This window comes from Astatotilapia calliptera, chromosome 4 (assembly GCF_964374335.1).
Source record: "Astatotilapia calliptera chromosome 4, fAstCal68.1, whole genome shotgun sequence".
NCBI lineage: Eukaryota > Metazoa > Chordata > Actinopteri > Cichliformes > Cichlidae > Astatotilapia > Astatotilapia calliptera.
Window position 1 is genome coordinate 23651769 of NC_137425.1, and position 16051 is coordinate 23667819.

The following is a 16051-nucleotide window of genomic DNA, read 5'->3' on the forward strand; positions in this document are numbered from 1 at the left end:
CTGCCACTTGACGAATGGGAACTGGCATATGAAAAGTGAGAGAGGGGACAAGAGTGCTCTCACACACACACACACACACACACACACACACACACACACACACACACACACACAGATTTACATTTATTTCCTGGACACTTGCACTTGATAAACAAAACTTTCTTCCTTGAAAGCCTAACCTAAAAGTAAACTAAAATTTGTCTTCATCTCAAAATTTAAAGCCCGACATTATAGATACATGCTTTTTGTCTCATCATATTGACCTCATCTGTAAGTATAACATAGAAGAAGATAAAGGTTTACACCATTTCTACATATATTTGTGTATGTTCCTGTTATCTACAAACTGTCAGTGGAAATGGACCCTCTTTCATGTTCTGCTGTGTCCATTTGTTGTGTGTTTAAAGGAGAGACTTTGAAATTATCAACACGAACTAGAAGGAGGAGGATGAGCAAGCTCTCAGCACCACGCTCACCCAGAAACTCAAAGAACACCAGGTTGGTGAAACTACAATAGCTTTTTATTTTCACTATATTCTTAATAAGGGTTATTTGAAACTGTTCCTTCTTCTGTCAGGGCTAACAGGGTGTCAGAAGCACCGTACAAGATGCACACTTTAGCAGTTGTAGATGCTATTTATGCAAAACCTGAACTACAATTGTAAATTATTTTTAGCAGCACAGATGGCTGTACTAGTTGGTCTACTGTTTATACAGAAAGTTCCAACACTCTGAGTCTGGTGGTCATCTGACCTCTCTGACGGCATCATCATGAAGCTTAAATTTCTATTCATCCATTAAATGTCTTACCAACAGTTGGAGGATTGTTCATTTTCTTTTGGCTGCTCCCGTTAGGGTGAGCCACACATCATCTGCCTCCATCTCACCCCATCTCTAGCATCCTCATCTGTTACGCATATCCACTATCTGTCCTCTGCACATGTCCAAACCTTCTTCTAAACCTCAACCGGAGGAGTCAACCGGAGTCGTCTCTCTGATGTATCCTGTCCATCCTGGTCACTCCCAAAAGAATCATAGCATCTTCACGCTACAGGATGAATTCTAATAAATACACTGATAAAAGTGAACTTTTATTGGAAGTGAAGAGAAAAAAAGATTAAAGCTTGGTGAAAGCAAATGAAAGCTAACCGGACGGCTAAAATGACAATGATGGGAGCAAAGAAGCATTGCAATGTGAAAATTTGGAAATAGGAAAGTGAGAAGCAAAAGAGGATAAAGAGCAGTGATGATTAATAGTCTGGCTTTAAAGACGCAAGGTTTTTGCTGTGAGTGCTTATGCACGCGTTGATTCGTTTTCTATCCTCTTTCAGGGACGCATCGAGGAGCTGGAGGAGGAGCTGGAAGCTGAACGAGCCATGAGAGCCAAGGCACACGGACAGCTTGTATCACAGCTTTACCTAGCAGTTTCATCTTTGAGAGTCTATTTCAGTCCAAACGTGATACATACCTGACCACTACGCATATGAATTCAAGTAAAAAATACGCAGACATGTGACATTATGCTACAGCTAGAGAGTCAAGTTGTTTTCCTGTTAGGTAGAGAAGCAGAGAGCAGAGCTGTCACTAGATCTGGTGGACCTCAGTGACAGACCGGAAGAAGCGGGAGATCTCAACGCCACCGTGAAAGCTGCTCAGAAAGCAAAGCTAGATCTTTAGACTCTTGTGTGCTTAACTCTTTCAAAATAAAACAGCCACAAACATAGACGCTCAGCCACTCTTATAGATGAACTCTGAGGCCCACAAAGTGGAGGACAGCGTGTCGGAGGCAAACACTCGCCTGGCTGAGATGGAGCACACTCAGACAGAGCTCAGTGCTGGCAAAATCCATCTGACTGGTGAGAATGCGAATGCATGCGTTACTGTTCCTTGTTGAGCTGGATGCATCATGCATTTGCCTCTCCACCTCTCCATCCAGACTACCTATCCACAGGCTCATAACTCAGCCTGGTGAATGCCCTGCATGATCTCTTGCAGTTAAAGGAGCAGCTGGATGAGGAGTTAGAATCCCGTGGGGAGATCCAGCGTCTTGTGTCCAAGCTCACTGCTGACGTCACCACATGGAGGAGCAAGTATGAGACGCCATACGCCGCACCGAGGAGCTGGAGGAGACCAAGTAGGTTCAAAAGAATTTTAAAAAAAGAGTCTTATGAATCATGACAGTGATAAAATTTTAATTTAAATTCCACTCTGGTTCTTTCCTCCCACTCTCTCCCAGGCGCAAACTTGCAGTGCATCTCCAGGAGGCTGAGGAGGCAGCAGAGGCGGCTCAGGCCAGAGCTGCCAGCCTGGAAAAGGTCAAGCAGAGGTTGCAGGGAGAGATGGAGGACTTCACTATAGACATAGAGAAGATACACATGCACAAAAACAAAATCTCAATGTGTACAGGACACAGAAGCACCAGAGGCTATTACACGGCAGAGGTCATGCACATGAGGTTAGTTGCTAACAAACAAATCCAGCAGAGAGCAGTCAAGAGGCAAAATTCCAATAAACAAGCAAAGTGTTTTCAACAGCACTGGAAACAAGAGCAATGCTGGAACGTCTGATTATTCAAAGCTATTACTTAGAAACTTAGTTACCCAACTAATTTCTGATCCAGTTATCCTCACCTTTTGTGTGGATAATGCACTTCTTTATTATATTAATGCTTTCTGTAATGATATATCAGCAACAATTAATAATAATAATGAATCTAACTAACTGAGTTTGCTATGTCTGCCTTTGTGTAAGCAGTCCAATGCGGCAGCTCTGGATAAGAAGCCGGGAGTTTTCGATAAGATGGCAGCCGAGTGGAGCCAGAAGGATGAGGAGCTGCAACTGGAACTGGAGAACAGCCAGATGGAGAGCCGCTCCTACATGATGGAGATCTACATGCTGGAGACGGAAAGCCAGGATCACTTGATGACTGTCTGCAAGGAGAACAAAACCCTCTCAGGTGCTTTCTAACTTGTCCATTACAGCTGATCATAACTTGCAAGCATTTGAAGAAAGGAAAATATGATTCTCAGTGATTAACTGTTGTGTTTTTATTTCTGTGCCATTTCGTTTCAGAGGAGATCAAGGAGTTGACTGTCAGCTTGGGGAAGGAGGCCGCAGCGTCCACAAGCCAAGAAGAACGTGGAGGTGGAGAAAGAGGAGCTGCAGATGACTCTGGAGGAGGCTGAAGCTTCACTGGAAGTTGAAGATGTGCCTTATTTTCCCAGTGTTTTAAAAAATATTATGATGTTATTTAGAAAGGTTTAAGATTTGACATGTGACATGAGTGAAAGAAAGCAGACACAGTGTGTGTGTGTGTTTCCAGGTGGAAGAAGGTTGGTGCTGGAGCTGGCAGCTAATTTGTGTGTTTCTGTAAGAATAGCAGGCCAACAGCAGCCTGTTTAAATACATGAAGACCATCCATGACCTGGACGATGCTGAGGAACGGGCTGAAATGGCAGAGATGACCCTGACAGGAAGTGGTGAACAAGGTCTTAAACTATCAAAAGTCTTTAACATCACTGATAGTCATAATCAGTGTAGTCTTAGGAAATAGCCTGCATGCTGTTGATGTTTTTGCTGATGTGCTGTAAATGTACTGTATGTGTTTTTGTGGAACATCGGGTTTGGGGCTTTGGTTGTTGCTCTTAAAGTTTTGCAAAACTTTTAGATCCTGTATTGTCGATTAACATAGCAGAAAAATGTTTGAAATGTTTTTCTGTACATGTGGAATGTGATTTATATCATCTCAGCGTTGGTGCATAAGCCCTCTAGGAAGGAGTGGTAAAGCTGTGGTCTCACGTCAAGGATAGAGTCCACCCTCGCGTGTGAGTGTGTGTGACCTGCTGCAAAGTTCAATAAGCTGCAATGAAGCAACTTCTTGAGCACATTATTACTCTAGTAGCAGAAAATTTGTATCTTATTGTATTAATTTATTTTTTCCTTGTAGGTGATTCAGATTTGGTCGACTTTCCTTTAAAGTGGTAGCGTTTAAAGTGTCTACAAAAGATTCTGACAAATGGCTCCTTCACGTCCTGAAATGTTACATGAAATGTGTAATTCAGTTCAATTTCATTTCTAAATCTGGACTACTTTGAAGTTCAAGTTCGTCGCATTGTATTAACACACAGTGCCAAAAAATTCTCCTTTTATAGGTGCTCACACTTGCCGATGATCAGTTAATGAAGTGCATTTGATTTTCAGCACCTGGCTGCCATGTCATGTGGAAAAAGTAAGGGTGTAAGTATTGCTTTTGTACTGTCAGGATAACTTTGATATTATGGCTCTTGGCATTACCCCCCTCCCCAAAAAAAGAAAAGAAAAAAAGCATATTCTGACTGAGGCAGTTGGAAAGGGGAACCCACATCACATATGAGCAACATGGGGTACTATAAAAAACAAAGCCACATGTGGTTGTGCAATGGAAAGCTAAAAATTATTTTTCACCTACACGGGCAGGGCTCGAGTCCCACATGAAGTCAGCACTGACATGTACAGAGCATGCACACATCCCCATGCTCTTTTAGTAGGAAGGGCATTAAACTGAGATGGGAGGCAGGTCTATTTTTTAGATGCGATGTTATGTTACAGCACACTGCTCTCACTCGGGCGTTCTGGTCTGTGGGTCAAAGGTTTCTGCTTAGCAGGAGTCATTCTTTCACATACATATTATAGTAATATTACAGTGTGGCATAGAGGATGTCTGAAATTATGTGGTAACACCTAAAAGTATAAAATTCCGATGCTTAAAAACAAATAAAATAAAAACTGGATTTTACCTGACTTCTATTGCTCCAGTAGCTGTGATGCTGGGTAACACATCCTCCCATTCAGTTGGCCTAAGATGCTCTTTATAATGAATGCAAGATGCCAGTGCAACAAGAACAAAAGGCACTTAACTTCATACATCAACATGAATTTATTTTAGTTTCAGATGAACGTTTCACATTTTATACAAAATCATTAGAAAATGCCCGACACTCCAAACTCCCACATCTAATCCTTACTTGGTGGCTTCACACACTGAAAAGGATTATTTGGAGAATCATGCAGCATCCCGGCCCAGATGATGAGGCTCAGCCCGACCTCCAGATCACAATCGAATGATGATGCTCAGCTTGCTCGTTGGCCAAACACTCACTATCCCTGCGTGACACAGTGATATCTCGCCACATCTAATAATGTACAGAGTAAGATACAGTAGGATGAGTTGTTAAGAGGAGACCGGAGAGCTTCCTGCCTTTCTCCGTCGATCATCACCAACCACCGCTTAGATGTATGGACACAGTACCACATCAACAACACCATGCATGTTTTCATACGCATGACACATCATTGGTTATGATTAGCTATGTAGTTTAAAAAAAACAAGATTGATAGTTTAAAAATTAACCAATGACTGCAGGCCTGAGGACAGGGAGAGGGCAGGAGAAGGTCCACTGAGCCTCTTGTTTGGATGAGGTAAAGTGAGCAGGGGCAGGTGTATAAGCTCATGACTAGATGGTTTGCTAATGTACATGCCCGAGCACACACACGCACGCAAGCAAACAATCACATATTTGTCAACACCTCTGCCTCATGCCAAAAACCTTAGACTGATGCCTCGCCCTCTGCAGGACAGTGTACAAGAAAGTGTGTGTGTGTGTGAGAGAGAGAGGGGAAGGGGTCAGAAAAGATAGCACACACCCTCGATTAAGATTGAACAAATGAAAGAAGATTTTATTCAGCCAATGAAAAGAGGTCGCCCCTCTCAAACACAAAAAAGCCATCACAGCAAGGGCAGAGAGGCACTTACACAATCGGTTTCTACTCACACACACAGGCTCGCTGTGTGTGAGAGAGTGTCTTTAACAGCGACACAGCTACATTTTTTATTTTTTTAAATGACACTCACACTCTCAGATACTCATTTTTCACACTTAAGCTTTTGGCACATGTACATGCAAAGCTTCAGTTTGGCCTGCTCAGGCTAAACTGAGGGAAAAGGGAGCGGAGGGGGGGGGGGGGGGAAAGAAAGAAAAAAAGACGACGTGTATGTGAACGGACGGATGCATGAACAAACTGGCGGACAGGCTCTTGAACACTTTAAAAGAAAAACAAAGACACTCCCCCCTCTCCGCCTCCATCTTTGATCCTGTCCACGCCCCTTTCGGGGTCACGTGTCTCTAGCAGCACCAGAGGAGCCCTCTGATCGGTGGGTACAGCCATCAGTCCAGTCACTCGGTCTCGAGGATGAGCGGCGGTTGCTCGTTGTCTTCCTCTAAGTGTAGGTCGCTGAGGTCGTCGTCAAGCCCCACCCCTCCCACAGCGCCCTGCTCTTCACAGTAACCTAGGAAAGAAGAGTTCACAAGTCAAACATTGATGAGATTTCTTCTGATTGGATCACTTCCAAACTTGTCCCGCCTTTCTGCACAACTTAATTACAGATAGTCGCTCTAGAACAGCCATCTTTACAAAATAGAAAAAAGTTTATTCGTTTTTATTATTAGTTTTTATTTACCTATTGCCTTTTTTTCCCCCAATCAGAAAAAAAAGAAAGATATCAATACTGTGTCACCTACCCTTTGAGACAGCAGCACTGTAGGTCTGGGCCACAAGTGGGCGATCATGTGACCCCTGCTCAAGGATCTCATTGGGGGGCTCGGTACTCCCGTCTAACCTGAAGCCAAAGACTGAAATCCTCAGTTTAACTCCCCAAAATTTACCTTACCAGCTAAAGCGAGCCACAATCTGCCAATGCTGTGTTACCTGTGCTGCTTCGTTAGTGTGCATTCGCCTCCCTCCTGTGGATCCAGGTTGTACATATACAGGTAGCCATCAGCCGCTGCTACAAGCAACCTGGGAATCTTCTGAATCCTAATTTTTAACAATTAAAAATGGAGATTCATGAAAGATCCACAAATCCAATCCAACACGTCAATCACATTTATCCTCTTCAGCATCTTCTCTTCTTCAGCACCAGATGTGACATACCAAGCAGCTAATAAGAATCCTACAAGCTCATTAATATTTTCCAGTTTCCTATTCTTAGATTCCTCCTCTGATTCCTTGGCACACAGATGAGGAGCGGCAGAGGTGACGGATGTTACATTACTCAAGTATTTGCATTATTTTAAGTGCCTGTCAGAAGCTCAGGACCTATTATGGAAATGCTACTAACTTCAGTTCTCCATACAAAGTGGTACAAAGGCAGAGTGACAGAAGCCTGCACATCCTCAGGAAAACCACCTTGTAAAAACTCATTTTGATTATTATTAATATTAATTATTAATACTACTCGCTACAACTTTAAATTGAAAAAAAAAAAAAAGTAGGTCAAAGGTGACCAAAGATTAAAATCAGTCAGTATTTTAAAACTTCCTACAATCAAAGTGCAACGTAAATAAAATGTGCTAGAAATTTTGTATGACCTGTGATTGTAAATTCAGTCAACGCTACTTCACATTTCCCCCCCCCCTTTCTCTGGCGTGATAAGAAGTAACAATTTCATAATGTCTCAAACGCAGTGTTGCATTTGTGCTCACTGCGAGTGTGGAAAGTGTGTACTCACACAGCTAAGGCGCAGATATTCTTATGCCCGCAAAAGGGTAGACGTACAGTGGCGAAGGCTCGCCCCTGGGTAAACATTTCCGTGACTTGGGAAGGCAGGTAGGTGGTGGACGCCATCAAGACCTTCCCCAGGTAACCTCCCCACGTGGTGGGCTCCTCGGCTGGCCTGAGCGAACACGTACAGAATGTGAGATGCATGTTTTCGTTGGAGGAAGCAGCAGCTTGATATGTGGCTACGAAACAAGCCATCCAAAGACAGACAGCTACGTACACATACTTCTCCTTCTGTGTTTCTAATTTGAAGATGTGGACCGTCTCTGTGTTGCTGGAGGCAGAAAGGTACAGGCTGTCCATACTGAACGCCAGCGAACAGATGCTCACGCACCTGAGAAGACAAGCACGGCAACACACGTGCACAGAGGAGATGGTAAACGCGTACAAAAGCGTGCACAGATGTTACGAAGAATCAAAACTGCAGTGCATGAGCCGTCTACCTCTTGACTCCTCGTCGAAACTCAAAGAGCTTCTGTCCCTCTGGGATCGAGAAGACACGGATGACTGTACCCTGAGAGGAAGTGAAAAAAAAAGGCACAAGATGTACAGAGTTGCAACACTATTACAGGATGCAAGAATCAAAATCTGCATTTCCTCATGTGGAAAACAAAATTAGCTGCGGAGATGACAGGGTAATGTCCTGCACAGCAGCTGAACTACCTTCTCTGATGCTGTAGCCAGCTTAGTTCCAGTAGCATCGAAAGCCAGAGCCGCTAATGGGCTGTCGTGGGCTGGAATCATATTTGCTGCTCTCTGGAAAACGACACACAGATTAACTACTTTACAAACCTGCTTTCAGGCCCAGAAACACCTTCAGACAAAAACAGCCAAACGCACAATAAGCACTGCAGGAGTGCTCAGACCTTTATATAAGAGAAGCCAAACCACCAATTTACAAAACACACGGCACAACACAGGAGAACCAGCTGAAGAGGAAAAGACTCAACTCTAAGCCTGCACTTTAAAGACAAAGGTCGCTCTTTCAAAGATGCAAATGTTCACATTTTAGGCCGAGAAGATGGAAAAGTAAAGGAGGTCATCCACGTCCACTATGAAAGACCATCAATTAACCAAGTTTGTGATTCTGGTCAGACACAGGGGCCATTCAGTCCTTCAAGACTCCTCCATCACTGTGTGTTGCTGGAAGCGCATGAGTTAAGTATTTGCTGAATGGTGATTGGTTGACTAGATCAGGGAGCGACAGCTGAATTAACCAGCAACGCTTTTAAAAGTAATAACTGTGGTTCTTCACTGCAGCTGGCTGACCGACCAATAACAGCACTGCCTCCATCTGACAACAGAGCTCTCTGCAGGCAGACGGCTCTGTGCCCCGACTAGAGCGACTACATCTGCTGTTACAGGCTGTTCAACCCCCGCTCGCACTCACACTGTGCCTCAGGAGACCTCAGCAGCCACACAATGGTTGGGCGGGGCAGTGGCTGACGGAGGTTTCACACTTCGGTGCTCAGTGATGGTAATGACCCAGTCTTTTTTCACAACTTGGCTGATGATTAACAACAACCCTTAGTGGAAAACCCCCACTAGGTGTTAAACACCTCTCAGCCCAAGTAGTTTTAAAACTGAAGAAGCCTCTTTGATGAACCTAAAGAAATCCAGCTGATTTCTTTTCAAGCACTCAAAGCTACCATGACCTGGACGACTGAGTATCTACGCAGACATTCGTCAGAAACTGAAACACTACTGTGGCACAGCAAGCGTATGCCCCGGAAAATGCTTTGTAATAAATCCTGATGATGGCTTTATTTAAAAACAGGAGCACATAAAGTATCATTGTCTGGGTTCACCTACCAAGTTGACTGTGTCAAACACTTGGACCTCTCCTATCGTAGCACTGCCTGGGTATGCCAGGTAACAGTTATCATTGCTGATGGAAAGGGCACACAATCCTGGAGAGATACGAGCACAAAGACAAACTAATCAGTAAAAAAAAAGATGGAGAGAAAAAACAAAACGTGTCAACACAACCAACTACAACAATGGTATCGGTAACATTAAAAGAAAAGAGGAGAAGAAATGAAGTCTTAGTGTTGAGAGTGGCAGACAAAACAACGCTGTTCAAAATAAACTGAGAAAATGAAAGTGGAGACACTTCTCAGCTGATACGAGAAAGTCATATTACTGCTTTCAGTGGGCCTCACTCATAAACCGCGTGAGCACACGTTACGCACAAATCTGAGTCGTACTCTGCAAACAAATTTTGAATAGCTACGTATGAATCTTGGGCTAACTGAACAGATGGTCCTTTCACTCCAGCTCTTTATTCTCTTTTGATTAGTTTTATTCATTCGTTTTTAAACCTATGCTACAGTCCAGATCTACATACAGTCATGGAGGCCCAAGATTTTTTCCCTTTCATTTTAAAATGAAAAACTAGATTTGTACATTTCTAAATATTCACGATGAGGCCCAATACAAGCACATACATGTAAAGTGGAAAAAAAGGTAAACTTTTATAAAAAGCACATATTACATTCACTATATTTTCCTATTTATATGATGATGATGACAGACTGTTTCTTCAGACTCACCTGAAGGGTTAGGCGGAGTCTCTCTAATAGTGTGCAGCACTTTCATGTCTCTGATGTTGTGAATATAGAGCGACTCTTCCAGGCACACAATCAGCCTCTGCGGAGGAACCACGCAACATCAACTTGTGTGTACTTAGCAAACAAAGTCGTCATTAGAGGGTAAATAAGCCTCTTCATATTCATGAACACTGCAAACGACCCCTGGCCTACCTGTCTGTTGAGCTTCACAGCCAGTATAGTGTTTGAATAGGAGTAGTTGCAGATCTCAGTTCCCTTCTTGAAGTGACAGACTTTGAGCTTCCGGGGGGCCTTCAGACTAACTATAGCCACCAGGCTGCTGGAGAACAGACGCTCCACAATGCACACATCCTCAGTGTCAGCTGCAGGAGACGGACACAAAATTATTATTTCATCAGTGCTCTGACATTTTATAATCACTTATGTGATTAAAGGATTAGATCATCTTAAACAGTTTGACAATTTGGGCTTAGACATTAAAGCATCCCATAATAACTACAATACTGTAATAAATAATCAGCTGATGAGCAAAGGAATAAAGCTCCAAGCATGATAGTGCATTTGTAGCCTGCAGGTGCCATAGAGCACTGTGCAGACCCACATACCCGTTTACTGTCACCAGGGGGCAGTGTCAAAAATACAACAAAGGAAATACGTGCTACGCTGTTGTTAGTGTAGCACGTACCATCCAGAAGAAATAACTCAAAAAACTTAATCAGTGAAGTGAAACCAAATGTTAAAAACAGTAACCTATATCTGCTCCCAGTGAGTGCATTTCCCCATTCCTCTTTGTGGTGAGCTCTACCTTGTTTCCCCCTTTCCTAGTTGAGCTAATTGAGCTACACATTGTTGCTTCTTCATAGCTAAAGACTTACACCAATGTGTCTACCCTTTATTTTTTTTTGACTCTACTCGAGTTATTTTCTGTGATTCAGACTTCAAAATATACATATCCACCTATAGTGGAACAAAGAACCACAGTGGCATCACTGATAACTGAAAGAACTACTAAATGAAGTAAAGCTGAATTCATGTTTTTCTACTGCTATCATACTTAAAACTCAGCTTGGATCCTTTGTTTTAGTGATGATTAATAACATTGGTGGAATATGGGGCACAGCTGTGGAAGCGGGACATGCCACAAACAGGAGAACCACTACTTAAGGAAGCTGTCTTCTGATTGGCTGACATTTGAAAACAAAAGGTTTCAACAGCAGCCGTATGGGTTGCTGTCTCAAAGCCAGAGGAAATACAAAAGCAAGAGGGAGGGGAAAAAAATTATTACTTGCACAGATTACTCATAGTTTTAAACTGACCATGCTGAATGTGCACCATGTAACAGTGTGTATGAAATGTGAGCAAAACATTCTGGGACTGGGAATACCCCCCCCAATTATTCTCTCTTTGACAATCTTCAGCGTGGCTGCTATTTTTAGATCACTCCATGGAAGTCGCGTTAGGTCTCATTGCATCTGCGCCTCTGTAAGACCTGCTGGATCTCCTCCAGTGTCTCAAATCGTGATCCTTAAAACTTTATTTTCATTTTGAAAAGTGGAACAAGCTGTAGGAAGCCAAACGGTCCACGTGGCGAGTGAAAATTGGTTTGGTGAGGCCAAGAAGAAAACTCCTGGTATGCAATGCGACTCAGGGCTTTTCATCTAAACCGGGGGGGGGGGGGGGGGGGGGCCTCCAGGGCTCACGCACCCTAATCATTTGATTCGGGTGCGTGAGCCCTAGAGGCCTGGAGTATTCCACCCCTGATCTAAACATCATCTCTCCGAGTCCAGAACTCTGCAGAGGGAGGGCAATTCATGAGGCAGGGTCCTAGGAATATTGAGCAATGATTTCTCACACACACACACACACACACACACACACACACACACGGTCAGTGCTTATCTGCTTGCAAGTCTGAGGTCTGTGGTGAAACTGCAGCATGCACAGTTCCAGTGGTCAGAAAGGGACTTCCAGGGAATGATCCAAAAATACAGAGTGGGCTGGAATCTGTCTGGTCTTGCTCAAGAAGTATAGATGTGGATAGTTTTGCATTTTATACCTAGACTGTGTGAACTTCTTTCCTTCTTTTATCTAGGGTGCAAAAACAATCAAAAAGCTAGCCTTTAACACTTTGTTTCATGAAAGAGTCGAACGAGCGGTGTTCAGAAATTGTAGAAATGGCTTTCCCATTCTCTTGTGCTGACTATAAAACTTAAATCACCTACTCCCGTCTTCTTCTTTGGTATTTAAATATAAATTAATTAGCAAAAAAGTCAGAATACAACATATAGGTTAATAAAAGGGATGCAGCAGAAATCATATGTAACCTTTGTCCATATACAAGGAGGATGGTTGATGCTTAAGCATACTAGTGAGAGGAAAGGGCAGACATACTTCATTAATTATTTAAAGTAAAAGCACTGCACGAGTGGTATAGTGACTCCAAACTAACAGGAACAAATGCAGTAATACCTCATAAAATATAATCAAGCAATGAAGTAACAGTTTTTATAAGACAAGTACCTTTAAAGCCAACTAACTTAAAACAAATTATTTGCTCCGCTGCAAATACCTCAATGGCCAACTACATCTGGACAACTAGATAAAGGTATATCTGGCAGCCTCTCCAGCGAGACTGTCCTGCAGATGGACTGCTTCAGACTGCAGCTGGTAAAGGTAGTCGGCCATTTTATAACAGGCAAACCTTGCAGTGTCCTCCTTCCCCTGTGCAGTTTTTCGCGTTACGCCGCATGGACCGATTATCTACCTGTTGAACGTTGCTTCAGCTCTACAGTGTGCAGTCGATCGCCGTCATCGGCATCAGTCATAGGTAGCACAGATGGAATCTGTGCCTGGGAGTGAAGACTAACTGGAGAGGCAGAGGAAGAGCGACATCGAGGACCACCGCAACAGGGGCCTACTCTGTCTACGCCATCAGCATACACATGTGTGGTTAAATTACTGGAAAGAGTTTCATGTTATGCAGCCTCGTGCACCATTACCACCACCATTACACCCAAGTCGCACTTTCACAAAAACAAACCAAAAAAAATGCATGCCTTTAAAACAAAACAGCTAACTGCATGCAACTATTGTGTGTGCATTCTGTTTAGTGATTGGATGAGGAAAACAAACACAAACGGGTGAGTAGATGGAAGTAGAAAGCCAGAACAGAGGTCAGTTTATACTTACTACATTCATATATCTGCTCCAATTTGTCCACAGAGGACAGGGAGAAAAACTTGTATCCTGATTTGGTGCCAACAGCTAAGGACCTGTACATGACACAGAAAGGAAGCGTGGCAGTGACCAAGCACGGTGTCACAGACATACACTGAATAACAATGCACTCTGTGGTCGTTGTTACAGCCACATTGTATTAGTCTACACAATGAAAAACAGGGGGTTCGGTCTAATTTCAGTGATATCGACTAACTCCGCGTACCCTAGATACATTGGTCACTGTGGTCTCAGTGTGATTGTGATCACACGACTAACGCTGTGTTGCAATAATACCAGGCCTCTGCTGCTGAGAGCAAACACCGGCAAATTTAGTACATGACCGAGTTTAAATTCGACATGTCTATCTTAATCATATTAAAACAAATACAGTGACCCAATTCGAGTCACAATTTCCTACAACAATTTCCAGCAGTCTTCCAGCTGTTCACCAGTAATGAGTCCAAAACACAGAAAAATCGAATTGCCTTTTACTATTTCTATCTACCGCCAGCCTGAATAAGTAATTACAATTACCCGTAGCAAATATGCGCCTACAGCACACTTAATTTACGAGCATGTTGCTAGTTAGCCTCGGACCACAAAACACTATGCTAGCTAGCAAGCTATGCTAGCATCTGATAAAATAAAAGGTAAATGGGTAGTTTAAAAGAGTAGCTAACCCAAAACACGACGCCTACTGATAGTCTTTTCTAGCATGACAAAAACTACATCTAGGAGATTTCAAATCCATTCCTGTGACCCCGCTAGGCGTCCACACAAGTCCAAGCTGGGTTAATTAGCATTAGCTAGTTTCACAGCACAGGCCATCCGATCCCAAGCCACTTTCCCCGGCCCTGCCTTACGTGTTGTCCTGGTTAAAGTTGGCGAAGAGCAGCTGGCTTCCGCCAGCGTCTCCGCTTTGACTGGCCAGGTTCATGGGTTCGGCACCATCGACGTATAAAGCTTCAGTAGAAATAGCAGCAGCTGGACTGAATACAGTGGTAAAGACCAGAAGTGTTGAGCTTTACGGAACCATCTCTGTTTGCTGCTCTGCTCTAACGATTGTTGTTGTTTTCCACAGGAGCTTGTTGCTCACCCCCAATACGCATGCGTTATGCGCACAGCGTGCAGTTCCTTTAAAGGGCCATGACAGATTTTAATAAATGAGCTCCCCGGACTCTAAACAGGAAACGATACAAAACAAAAATATGAAATGAACAAAAACAAAACATTTAAATAAAGAAAAACCCCACAAACAAAATTATGGTAAAACGGTAAACATACTGGTATCTCGGTTTCTGTCCTTTTTAAACCAATAGGGAGACAGAAACCAGGACCAATCACGACTCTATCAGAAGACTCCTCTGTACATTGAGGATTTCAGAGAACCAGCGCCCCCCATCGTTACATTGTGTAAAAGTCATCTACAATGGAGGCGCTGCTAGTAAGTATTTATTCTACAGTTCCCATCTCCTCATAACACCAGCATGAAAAATTATATTGTTGTATCTTTAGCTTTAATTTAGTTTAAAATTTTAACCTCCTGTTATTCTCTTTTTTAAATTATTAAATATATATAAACAATCATCAATCGAGGCAACGGGATCCTCCCTAAAATGACGATAGTTTATAGTGAATTTTTAAAATGATAAAAAGTTAGTTTTTTTTTCTAATTTGAAGCCTCTTCAATCTACAATTTATGTGCAAGTTTTGTGTTTATTTGCCACTTCTTTTTTAAATGAATTTGTGCACTTCTTATTTCTTACTGAGTGCAGTTCCTGCTCTACACTATTGCAAAGCAAACCTCCAAATAACTAAAAGAACACTGATTGCGTGTGTGAGATTTGAAAAACTCAATGTACTGACACTTTCACTTTCACATAGTCAGATCTTTGTGTTAGAGAGAGGCAAGTGAGTGCAAACTAAGTAATGCCTTTAAAAAAAGAGTTGCAACATTTCATACATCACCATTTTTTAGCCATTATCTGTTGCCTCTTCAATTAATGTGCCGCAGTTTACAACATTTTAACAGATGCTGAAAGGATCATGTAGAGCAGCTTTCAACATATGTGAACATCAGATATTAAAATTGTATTACATATATGTCTAAGTAGCCCGCGTTTTTTCCTTTTAGTATGCCATAATACTGAAAAATAGAAAATTAAGCTTAATAAAGCCACTTATTTTGAGCTTTCTGTGCTTTTGCAAATGCCTTCAATGACTTCAAATGAAAAACGTTCTCTTTCCTCTTTGAATTCTCATGTGGGAGCACTGGACTAAAAACTTTCACATAGCATGACAAAAGTCCCAAATTCTGGCAGTTGGAACAACAAAGTATAAGGCGTGGAATGAAAAGGAAACAGCGAGTGATCCCATCCACTGACTGAAATGTAATTTAGAGCATGAGTCATAGAATTTTTGTCTGTGTATTGGTTTCACTGGAGTTTCAGGTGTAAGTCTGAGCATGTTGGAGTGGAAATTATTCACTCACGCAAATCTGACAGGTAACGTGAAACACCAGGATGAGACAGTCTTTCCAGACAGTTTATCAGTGAGGATCTCCCGGGAAAACAAAAAGGAAGTGTATAATGTTGAAATACTGTCACCTAGTTGGCAGAGGGGTAAAAGCATAGAAAACAAGAACACGAGTAAACTAAACATACCTT

At 42.6% G+C, this 16051-nt stretch overlaps 1 protein-coding gene and 1 pseudogene across 6 annotated transcripts; one reads left to right on the forward strand and one right to left on the reverse strand.

The window, feature by feature from the left end:
• Positions 1 to 1744: 1744 nt before the first annotated feature.
• On the forward strand, positions 1745 to 4293 carry LOC145419322 (putative uncharacterized protein MYH16; annotated as a pseudogene). The gene is made up of 5 exons (XR_013908752.1): positions 1745 to 1876; positions 1996 to 2134; positions 2237 to 2369; positions 2749 to 2956; positions 3073 to 4293. The product of XR_013908752.1 is annotated as a putative uncharacterized protein MYH16 (transcript).
• A 603-nt stretch (positions 4294 to 4896) lies between these two features.
• On the reverse strand, positions 4897 to 14637 carry wipi2 (WD repeat domain, phosphoinositide interacting 2). 5 transcript variants are annotated; one of them, XM_026165521.2, is made up of 13 exons: positions 14249 to 14637; positions 13356 to 13438; positions 12931 to 13089; positions 10359 to 10528; positions 10149 to 10245; positions 9409 to 9506; positions 8260 to 8352; positions 8040 to 8110; positions 7817 to 7930; positions 7547 to 7711; positions 6745 to 6852; positions 6558 to 6655; positions 4897 to 6325 (listed from the first exon to the last, which is right to left on the reverse strand). In XM_026165521.2, the coding sequence occupies exons 1-13, from the start codon at positions 14320 to 14322 to the stop codon at positions 6213 to 6215; spliced, it is 1443 nt and encodes a 480-aa protein (XP_026021306.1). In that variant the 5' UTR covers positions 14323 to 14637; the 3' UTR covers positions 4897 to 6212. The 5 variants fall into 5 exon arrangements, with proteins under 5 accessions (XP_026021306.1, XP_080156540.1, XP_026021307.1 ...); XM_080300414.1 differs by having other exon boundaries at positions 12931 to 13032; positions 14249 to 14636; XM_026165522.2 differs by having other exon boundaries at positions 7823 to 7930; positions 14249 to 14635.
• Between the last annotated feature and the right edge of the window lie 1414 nt (positions 14638 to 16051).